Source organism: Limulus polyphemus, unplaced genomic scaffold (genome assembly GCF_000517525.1).
Source record: "Limulus polyphemus unplaced genomic scaffold, Limulus_polyphemus-2.1.2 Scaffold5807, whole genome shotgun sequence".
Lineage (NCBI taxonomy): Eukaryota > Metazoa > Arthropoda > Merostomata > Xiphosura > Limulidae > Limulus > Limulus polyphemus.
Genome location: NW_013671417.1, coordinates 27,940 through 40,042, shown reverse-complemented (window position 1 = coordinate 40,042; position 12,103 = coordinate 27,940). Strand labels below are relative to the sequence as shown.

Here is a 12,103-nt window from a genome sequence, read left to right as displayed (position 1 = left end):
GTGATTATCTGTAGCCCCATCCTTCTGTTGTGTAAGTGGTCCCATCCTACTATTCTTTTAGTGATTATCTGTAGCCCCATCCTTCTGTTGTGTAAGTGGTCCCATCCTTCTGTTGTTTTAGTGATTAACTGTAGCCCCATCCTTCTGTTGTGTAAGTGAATAACACTTTTTGGTTTTTTCAGCCTGCAGTGAATTCCTTATTCCTCTGTTTTCTCTTCAGGTGTTTAACTTTAGAGAATATAATATATCATCGACGCCTACGTGAACAGAAACTCAGAACTCGGTGATTCTGCTTTCAAAATTTATCTTTTTCCTGGTAGTTATTTTTTCATGGGAATTACCGCGTGCATTGCCGTGTCCATCAAGAACGATAAACTAGTGAATCAATAATGAGATGTTTTATTATTAAAAAAACACATCAAGCTATAAGTATTCTAAATGAATATATATATATATATATCAACTATATTGTTTCAGGGTAAATTTCTTGTTTTCCTACTTTTAAACAAAAAAGTAAAGAAGGGTTTAATTCCTTAGAAGTTAACGGAAAATGGTTGACATCCTTCTTGCGATACCCCTCCTAACTCCCCGCGCTTTCTCTCCTCCCCCAGTGAAGAAAAATAGCTTTTATTAAGCTCTTCTAAGAGTTATACATTAAATTTCGTAGTTAATAACGTTGTGGTGAATTGCTAACAATGGAAGTATATGCGCTGCTCTGATTGGATGATTCCGCCAGTTCTTGGTGCTGACATTTGAATGGAAATGACAAGTGTAGGGAAATAATTAATTGAAAGTTTTCTAACTTATTAGTCTTTGAATGCTGATGAATTGAACGTTTTCCGACTTATTAGACTTTGAGTGCCAGGCACTCACTGCCTATAAGTGAGCGTGTTGATTTATGGTCGGAGGGCCTAGGGTTCGAGACGCGATGACACTTAACGCGCTCCCCCTACTCGACTCGTTGGATCGAAACTCGACGACGAACATTCACGCCCTTTGAAACTTGGGGGCGTAATAATGTTCGATCAATTCTAATATTCGTTGGTATATGGTAGCCCAAGAGTTGGCGGTGAAGGTGTTGACTAGCTGCCCTCCCTCTAGTTTATCACTTCCAAATTAGGGACGTCTAGCCCTCGAAAAAGTAGGATATTTTACTAAAAATTTGGCCGAAAACAAATAATGAAACATATAATCGAAAAAGCACATAAAGCGCAGTAGTAAATATTAGTAAATAGTTTAGCTACATTAGTTGAGCTGATTTCAACACAACATAGTAAGTATTAGTAAACAGTTTAGCTACATTAGTTGATCTGATTTCAACACAACATAGTAATTATCAGTAAACAGTTTAGCTACATTAGTTGAGCTGATTTCAACACAACATAGTAATTATTAATAAACAGTTTAGCTACATTAGTTGATCTGATTTCAACACAACATAGTAATTATTAGTAAACAGTTTAGCTACATTAGTTGATCTGATTTCAACACAACATAGTAATTATTAGTAAACAGTTTAGCTACATTAGTTGAGCTGATTTCAACACAACATAGAAAAGTATTAGTAAACAGTTTAGCTACATTAGTTGAGCTGATTTCAACACAACATAGTAATTGTTATTAAACAGTTTAGCTACATTAGTTGAGCTGATTTCAACACAACATAGTAATTATTATTAAACAGTTTAGCTACATTAGTTGATGAAACGTTATTTTTACTTCACAGCTATTTTAACCTTCTCTAACCTTTTTACTTATTTCAGACCTTATACACATCCTGCCATTATTTTCTGTGATCCACACACTATTAGAACATTTTCATTGAAATCAGCTGTTCCCAAACGTTTTAGTGCGCGGACCATCTGATTTGTTTTCCCTTCTGATGACGACTCGACGCAGTGTAATTTCATAAACAAAATCAGCACATAAAAATCACTATAATATTAATATTAACCACAACTTATGATTCTACGTTTTAATGAGATGAGTGCCTATGTTTTGCAATATTAAATATATTGTTCGCCAGTTTTAGCTTCGGCTCAGGTTCAGCATTCATCCTGGTTCCGTATTTGGACTTCAGACTCGCAGTTAATGAAGATAAACCAAACCCATCTTCCACAAGTACGTAGTAGCAGAAGAATTGCTTTGTCTGAGAAGTTCTGGGTTCTCGCATGTTCTTTGAATCCCAAAACTTTAACAGTGAATTTATTTTCAATTATGACCTTAATATTTCGACACAAAAACCTCCAACAAGCGCTCTTCTTCATTCCTAGAAAAACCAGCATGCGAGTCATTATTTTACAATGCGCGAAAACTCCCAAGTGAAGAACAGACTTTCCCGCTTTATTTTAAAAGTCATATAACATAGAGTTTTATAAATTTACTTCTTAATATACACATATTCTTCCTGCTTATACAACTGAATTTCTAATGTATCAAGTGTCGGGTTTTCTCCGGGTTCTACAATTTTTGTAATTATAGAACCTTTCTGCGGATCACCTGAATGGAGCTCGCAGACTACTAGTGGTCCTCGAACCACAGATTGGGAACCTCTGATCTAAATGACAATGATATAGGCTTCTATTGCTTAGGAATTAAATAACGTCTACGCTCTAGGGGTAATTTTTCTGGAATATAGAAGAAATTATGGAAACGATGTCCTCTTAGTGTTTCGTTAAGGTCAGTTACAACTTTTTTGTTTCCAGGGCAGAAGGAGGAGAACTCCAGCGACTTTTAGATGATGACGAGATGTTTGAAGAATCTCAAGTGATTCACGTGATTATCCAAGTTCTAGAAGCTCTCTCATTTCTCCACGGTTTGAACATTGTTCATTTAGATATCAAGGTCAGTTTCACTGTTATAGTTTATTTGTAACGTTCACAGAATCTAAGTTTTTTATTTCTACCTGTACGAAAATAATGAAATCGTGCATGCGCTTTTGTGTGAGAACTAAAGCTCACTGCTATTATGATAACATAGAAACACTTGTGGATTTTACCACCACTGGTAAGGCACACCTCCCCCCCCCCCAAAAAAAAGAAGAAAAAAATGAACATTCGTCACTGTGTATTATCCAAAACACGTGGCAAGAGAACCGAAAAACGCACTTTATAGTTACATGATAATAATGCAAAACTTATCACCACATCATAAGTATAAAGCTACATTGTCCGCAGCATGCACATTATACGTTACTATAATGCAACATTTATCCCAAATTAAATCTACATTGTCCATAATACTCACGTTGGTATATAATGCAACATTTATCACCAACCCATTTTAAATATAAGGCTAAATTCCCATAGTGCGCAACTTATACGTTACTATAATACAATATCTATCACTAACCCATCACAATATTGGGTCATATTCCCTATAAATGGCTTCTAATACGTTACTGTAATACAACATTTATCACCAACTCACAAGAACAAGAATACATTCCCTATAAACTTCAGAATTTGTTACATATGTTGATCATTGAATCACATGAAAAACTCGAAGTCAGTTTGATTTAGCATTGAAGAGTCCTTAGTGTGAAAATTGCACTCCCAACATTGTGTTTTCCAAAAATATGGTGTAAACGTTCAACATTTCTCCCATTTATGTTTGCAATGATGATACTCGAACTCTATAATTTACTAAGACTGGCAAAGTGTCATTTAAATAGATAACATAAAACTCGATTGTACTGATATAATTTACCAAGATTAGCACTAAGTAATTTAAGTAGATAACATAAAACTCGATTGTACTGATATAATTTACCAAGATTGGCAAAATGTCATTTAAGTAGATAACATAAAACTCAATTATACTGATATAATTTACCAAGATTAGCAAAATGTCATTTAAGTAGATAACATAAAACTCTATTGTACTGATGTAGTTTATCAAGATGGGCATCGTGTCATTCGTGTAAATAACATAAAACTCAATTATATTGACGTAATTTACCAAGACTGGCAAAGTCTAGTTCGAGTATGTAAAATAAAAACTTTAAAAAAGAATTGTTTTAATTAACCTAACTGGTAAATATTCGTGAATAACTTATGAATACTTTATGAAACTGATTTTAAAAAGAAAAAAATCGTCAGATTTGGGTTTACTGTACTTGGTTCGTTTTTTTAGCCTCAAAACATACTATTGACTGGCTCTTTTCCACAATGTGACATCAAATTGTGCGATTTCGGCATTTCACGGTTAGTTTCAGAAGGCATTGAAGTGAGAGAGATAGTAGGAACTCCAGATTACGTAGGTGAGTCACCTTTCTATTTCACAATATTTCCATTAGTCTTTGTTAAGGCCAGTTAAGTAGAAACATTAATTAACAATTACTTTCATGTTATGGAAACCACCCATGAATTAACAAAAAAAACTTTAGAATTTTTTAGAGGATATAGGGTTTATCAATGCAGTTGTTATGAAATAGGAAACACTAGTAGCTTTCGTACAGGTAACAAAAATATTTGCAACTATGAAGATAATGCGATTAGGAGTTAAGAAGAACAAATAATGACATTAAGTTGAAATAAAGAAGCTTAGTGCTTACAAGATGAGTGGAAGAGGGGTTGGTATGTCTTTGTTTTGTCTACATCAAATCTAAGCATCAGGCTCAGCGCCAATTTCTCAATTATATAATGTTGAACAAGTTTTTGGTCACAGTTTTGAGTCAACGTTTCACATGGAGGGCACTGACAGGAAATCGTTTTGTAGATTTAACATTATTAAAATAAAATATGTTTACATTAACAGTTTCTGTCTTATTTTAGTAACACCACTGTAGGTCTAAGTAGAAAACAGGGCCCTCTAGAAATAAACTACACCGCAGCTTCTTTGCAGTTCCTTATTTAGAATGTTACATTTAAAATCTATTATACATTTTATATGTTACATAAGATGTTTGGTGTAGTGTTAGAACAATTGAATCAAACAATATCAAATAATTTCTTCTTTTACTGAAGGTATTCTTTGCCATTTGTCGTGTTCATTTGCACCATCTTGATGTTTCAAAGTGTGTGTGGGGGGGGGGTATCTTGGCCTTACCCACCTCAGCCACTGCGGAGCCTCCCAGAGTGTTCGGCAGTTTAACAACAACAAAAAATGTATGGAAATTTTACTACGGAATGATGCAGTTCGTCCATTAATGATCCATCATCATGATGGGCCCTAGACAGCTGCCTTACTTGCCTTGCCTTAAGGCTTATTCTCTTAATGATTTCTTAATTATATAATTCATACTTATAAAGTTGCACTAAAGTTATAAAAATTCAATAAGAAAGCTTCTAAATTTGCTATAAAAGTACATAGTTTTAGTTAAACATGTGTCGTGTCATGAAAAAAGTGAATGAACTTACCTAGGCTTCAATCTTTCCTCTAATATTAAATTTCACGTGTGTCGTTTATTGAAGTTTTTCTACGTCAATAAAACTAAATATTTGTCTATATTAAATGGGAATTTCAGGTTGAGCCTTAGTTTCTCTAGTTGTAGAAGCTGAATTAATTGGATTGTTGAGTGAATCATAGGCCCCCTAACCGAGGGAGCAGAAAGGGCACGTGCCAACCCATTTTGAATTTTTTTACCAAAAAACATTTTCACGCCTCGCTCCCTCTCGGGTTCTCCCTTACACTTGTCTCCATCTTTTAACAAAGTTATGCGCACGTGGATAGAATCACATATATAAACTACATTCCATAAGAATGTTTTTAAAACTACATATATAGATTGTGATAAACACTTAAGAATTTTCAGTCATGTAAACAATACTATTCATAATCTTTAAGGCATAACTGAACAACATAATAATAAGTTGAAACAATTTAAACATCGGCCAATTGCTTCATTCTGTACAGCTTTTTAATCTTAATTCTGGCATTTCAATAAATTAGGCCTATTTTTTAACCTTACTAGGCATGTGATGGTGTAATATGTTCTACTTGACTTTCATAGATGCGATCAAACTAGACATAAATTAAGAAGTTTGAGATGTTGCTGCTAAGTATAGGATTATAATGTAGTGTGTCACTTAAACCATTTCATCAGGATTAATTCGAGAATTTTCTGCTGTATTATTACAGTAAAAGATGGCTAGAATGTTTATTACTACTGACGTCTCTGCGCAGTATCTATTTATATGTCGAAGTGTATACGATCAGCATTCATCAAGAAAATCCATGCACCAATATATCAATATAAAAATTTACCAGTAGGATAGCATCACATATTTAGAGTATTTATCTTTGTAGGTTACTAAGTTTATTTGAATATTCAACTTTAAGAATAGGGTTTTACAGATATTATTTTGAAACCAAGGTACGGCCCTGAAAGTGGATAGGCCGGGTATCGCCTAGTGGTTAGCCTGTCGGTTGCGAATCGAAAAGTCCAAGATTCGAGACGTGATGTCTCTGAACACTCTCCACACTTTCAGCTGTAGGCGTGTTATAAAAGTGACAGTGAATCCCGTTATTCCCGTTTTATGTATTGGGTCTATAATTGTAATGATAATTTTCAGCATCACAACACAATCAAGAGTATGGCATATTATATATAAATGCTGATGTTATTTATTAAATTATATGTAAAGAAAACTTAATTGTATGTATTGTAAGAATTCTCTAATGTTGAACTGATTTTCTGGCACTGTCCTGATTTAATATGGATTTTTTTTTATGTATAGCCTCACCAACTCAGGCCCCCCAGTGGCACAGCAGTATGCCTGCGGATTTACAACGCTAGAATCCGGGTTTCGATACCCGTGGTGGGCAGAGCACAGATAGCCCATTGTGTAGCTTTGTGCTTAGTTACAAACAAACAAACAAACACCAACTCATGAATGTATTTAATATATTCTTTTTTCTTTAAATAAAGTTCATGGATGAACTCAATCTTGAATCAGCAGATAACTTTAATATGTTTTTAATATAACAATATAAGCACGTGAACATTTTCAACATATACACATTAAAGTATAAATACATCAATGGATTTCTTTACGCAGAACACACAACAGACATTTCAGTTTAACTTAATATCCCGAACAAAATCTAGGATATTTTTACATTAATTTTGATGTTATTGGTTATAACGAAAAGCAGGCCATATCATTGAAACATCTAATGTTGTTTTGTTAAGGTTTATTCTGCGGATGATGGATATTGATAAGAATTATAGATGGCAGTCATACATCTGAAAACATCCTAGTGATGGTGACCTCCATAAAATATATTGATATTATCTATCACTACCTATAAAGAGATTAATAGCTTTATTCATCTTTACTTTCCCAGAAAGTTTAATCACTCTTTATTTCAAGTTCCCATTATTTCGCTGGCTTTCCGAATTCAAATAACAGGCCCACTGAAATAAAGTAACGTTCAAAGCTAGCTAGTGCCTTCTTCCCTGGCGGAGAATAGTTAATTTCAGTACCCCAAACCATTGCCAAGTATGATCTTGTCTGACTGCCAGCATGGCTCCAACGTGCCGAATAGATCTCTTTATTTTCAGCTTATGACCAAATTCTAGATCAAGGATTCTATTATTTTTAACTTAATTTAAAAAATCAACCTTTAATGTTTATATACACATAAAGTCAGTACATTTTAACACTAAAACAAATAATGTTGATATATGTATTATCATACGAACATTACTACCTAACTTATTATTTTAAATCATCGTTTTTCAATTATACAGCTCCAGAGATTCTTCAGTATGAACCAATCAGTTTCGCCAGTGACATGTGGTAAGTATAGTTAAACCTACCATAATGTTCTTGTATTGAGCTTGTGTACATGTACAATTATGTCATGAAACTTTTTAAAAAACTAAACCACCAGATTACCCGTTTTCTATTTCAATATTCTATTTTAATTTCATTTTATTTGACTGAATCGTTCTTTTTTAAGCTCCAGAGTTACAAAAAATACAGAAATTAATTTTACAAGGCTTAGGTGAATCAGCGTTTACCATTTTAAACTTAAATTATTATAAATGTTAAGTACTTGGAATTTGGCTTACAATATGTGAGCTTATATGGTTTTGGATGGGTTATTAATCTGATTTAGACAAAACTGATTTTCTTGAACGACTTTTTATTAACTTTGATCCTCAAGATTTTTCAATGCTGATCATTTAAACATCATAACTTCAAACATTTCGAACGCTCTGTCAAGACTTTTTTTTTTTTTGCAAACACAGGTGTAAATACATTTAATCTTTAAATATGGCCTAACTAGTTTAAAGGGTGAGAGCATTCGTCAAAAAATAATAAATTGCAAATGGTAAAATTATAAGTTTTGTCCCTGTGATTCTTTTTACTGAAAAGTAATTTTGAAATGATTTTGTCATGGGGAAAATATGGTAGAATTTGACGTAGTTTTGGTTTCAGGAATGTGGGCACTTTATGTGTTTATATATTTCAAAATTCTGAACGCATCGAAGTGTGACTTTATTTTTCTGAGTTGAGAGTACCCAAACCTTTGGTATTTTGTAATTTCAGGAGTATAGGGGTTCTGACGTATGTCCTTCTTTCTGGTTATACACCTTTTGGTGGAGCCACCAAGCAGGAAACCTTCTGTAATATTACTAAAGGTACCCTAGAGTTCCCAGAAAAGATGTTTCAAGAAGTTTCTAACCATGCCAAGGATTTCATCAAAAAACTGTTAGTGCAGAATCAAAGGTACTAAGTAGTCTTTTGTTGTTCTTTTTTATATTTGTGGCATGAAATATATCTCAGTATTCAATCTTACGTCGAATAAAGTTAATAATGTCGGAAATAAGCTAAGTATTTGCTTTTTTTAATATAATAGTATGTTGTGTGATTTTATAAGATCCTTGAAGCTTAACAATCTTACCAAGCATGTTACAACAGATAACTTTCTGTCTGACTTCAATCTTTCCCCCCTTTTGCTTGCAGGAGCAGCTAAATAGGTTACTTGAAAACAAGACACTTGACAGTCCTATTTATTTCATATGGCTTATTACCAAGTGAAATGTCCTTCTCCTGAAACTAGTCTAAAATAGAATTCCAATGTTAAACTACAATCCTAGCTAAATAACTTTACCATTGGAATGTATACCAGGCTTCATTCACCTCTACTTCAATATTTTCACTATATCATTTCAGATCATTTTTGATAAACAAGAAAAAAATATTTTTGTTTGTTTTCTAGACAGAGGATGCTCCCAGAAAATTGTCTTAAACATCCGTGGATTGCACCTAACTCTGAAGAAATTTCGAGGCAAAACCTTTCTTCAAAAACTGAAAAAATTGAATTCAAATCAACACCTGACGAAAACAGGAATTATATGGTTAACTCATATACTCAAAATAAAGGTGACTTACTACAACAAAACTACTTTGAAATTGAAGTACTTCCACCAGAAAATGTTGTACGGAAAACATCAGCTGAACAACAACAACAAACGCCCTACGAAGTTATAAACGTAGAAGAAGAAACAGAGCAGAAAGAAGAATCTAGTAATATAACAGAGTGTAAACAGCAAGTGTCTATTATTCCTGCAGAAACAGTCATAGATCAACCATTTCTGAAAGATATAATAAGTTTACCAAGGTACCAACCCCCAGTTGTTCCAGCGGGAAAAATGGAGGAAAATCAACTGTTACAGAAAAATATTTTTCTTCCTGAACATGGTGAATTAGTAGAGAAAAAGTTATCACCTAAAGACGTAAATGTTTTACATAATTTCAAACACGAGGGTGCTGTACTTTCTCTAGATACAGTGGAGGAACACTTATCACCATACGAAAGAAAGCTTTTACAAAAGCACGAACCTTCTGCACTACCAGTGGAAGCGGTAGAAGAAAAAACATTAGTTCAAAACAAAAATAAGCTACCTAAAGGATCATCGCTACCTGGAGAGATAATGAAGAAACAGGAAGAAAATATTTTATGTAAGCACAGAGTGTCTCTACCTCCAATGGAAACAAAGGAAAATAAGCCACTTTTAAATGACGGAAAGATTCTGACTGAGCCCAAAGTCTCTACACTTTCAGTGGGAACAGAAGATGGCCAGAAATTGTTCGAAGATATGTTACCTAGACGCAAAGTCTCGGTACTTCCGGTGGAAACAGTGGATGACCAGTCATTACCTAGACACAAAGTCTCGGTACTTCCGGTGGAGACAATGGATAACCAGTTATTACCTAGACACAAAGTCTCGGTACTTCCGGTGGAAACAGTGGATGACCAATCATTACCTAGACACAAAGTCTCGGTACTTCCGGTGGAAATAGTGGATGACCAGTCATTACCTAGACACAAAGTCTCGCTACTTCCAGTGGAAACAGTGGATGACCAGTCATTACCTAGACACAAAGTCTCGGTACTTCCGGTGGAAACAGTGGTGAACCAGTCATTACCTAAACAAAAGTCTCGGTACTTCCGGTGGAAACAGTGGATGACCAGTCATTACCTAGACACAAAGTCTCGGTACTTCTGGTGGAAACAGTGGATGACCAGTCATTACCTGGACACAAAGTCTCGGTACTTCCGGTGGAAACAGTGGGTGACCAGTCATTAACTGGACACAAAGTCTCGGTACTTCCGGTGGAAACAGTGGATGACCAGTCATTAACTGGACACAAAGTCTCGGTACTTCCGGTGGAAATAGTGGATGACCACTCGTTGTTACATAAAGAAATGGTATTACCTAGACATAAAGTACCTCTACTCTTAGGAGAAACAGTAGACGATCTGTCATTGTTTCATAAAGAAAAGCTATTGCGTAGACATAAATTATCTTTACTTTCAGAACAAACATTAGATGACCAATCATTGCTTCATAGGAAAAAAATGATACCCAGACACAAAGTCTCGGGACTTCCAGAGGAAGGAGTAGATGAACAGTCATTGTTTTATAAGGAAAAATTATTACCTAAACATAATCGCTCTCTATTTCCAGTGGAAACAGAAGATGACCTTTCCTTATTCCATAATGAAAATATTTCACCTAGACAAAAAGTCTCTCTGTTTCCGGTGGAAACACCAGAAGACTTACCTTTATTACAGAAAACATCAATTTTATTTCCAAATCTACGACATCAAGAACTGCCGGAAGAGATACCAGTGACACAAAACAACACGTTCCTGTCACACTGGCATGAGAAACTGCTGAAAGATTTGCCTACAATAAGGCCACTTGTCGAAGAATACCATCGAAACTTCCAGAAATCGGCAAAGAAGCTCCTGGAGATGCCATCGTTATTTGAAGACTACGTACACTTCTCCAGCTTTGAATCCACTTCTCAGGGTGCAAGGACCATCTATATGAGAGACGAAACTGTTCTTTGTTGTAACAAACCTAATCTAAACAACAAGCTAATGATCAATGATGAAGCCTTTCTGAAAAACAAGATGCATAACATGTTATTCTAATATTTTGTCTTCATATGACATAATTCAAGAAAATAAACAAGTAAAGGCTACATTTTTCTAAGGAAATCACAGTTTAGTTTCATTCGATGCAACCTAAAATATAAAATGAATTGCATTTTTCTTTTCATGGAAAGTCAAAAAGAGCAAGTCATTTTTTACACTAGCAATTAAGTGGTAAAAAATAGCACAATTAATTAAGAAGTTAGTAACTTGTAACTTATTTGAATCATTTAAAACTTACGTCTTAGAAACACTGTATATAAATTTTAAGAAATAGTTGTTCGTGAAAATAAACTCACATTATTGCTCATTAATAATAATGCATTAAATTATTGAATGAAATTAATTTTTCTGACACAAAAAGTGCTAAAGAAAAGTTTACAGCTAGAAATTTTTTTCTAAAAAACAAGATGTCCAGTAGAAGCTTTCTTAAAAACTTGTAGTATGTTAGAAGCTCTATGCAAGAAATAATGTGTAATATCAGTATTGTTAGTACTGGGACATATAATTTGATAAATTCTCATTGCTGTTGTATTAAATTTACTCTCACGTCAATAATCTGCTCAATTAGGTAATCTGCTGTATCGAGATTATTTACACAGAACTAATCTGGTATATTAAAGAGTATAATATAATCTATCAGGATTAATTTCACAGAGATGATCTGAGATATCAAAGAGTATGATCTAATCCATCAGGATTA

At 34.1% G+C, this 12,103-nt stretch overlaps 1 protein-coding gene across 1 annotated transcript in view; it reads left to right on the top strand.

Moving 5' to 3' along the window:
• LOC106473009 (calcium-dependent protein kinase 27-like) overlaps positions 1-10,585 on the top strand; it is a 27,876-nt gene extending 17,291 nt beyond the window's left edge. Inside the window, exons 4-8 of the mRNA XM_013933682.2 lie at positions 2,706-2,844; positions 4,135-4,261; positions 7,697-7,745; positions 8,502-8,681; positions 9,175-10,585. Of these exons, the coding sequence (XP_013789136.1) occupies positions 2,706-2,844; positions 4,135-4,261; positions 7,697-7,745; positions 8,502-8,681; positions 9,175-10,546 (1,867 nt within the window). The 3' untranslated portion in view covers positions 10,547-10,585. The remainder of the gene's footprint in view (positions 1-2,705; positions 2,845-4,134; positions 4,262-7,696; positions 7,746-8,501; positions 8,682-9,174) is intronic.
• Positions 10,586-12,103: the final 1,518 nt, after the last annotated feature.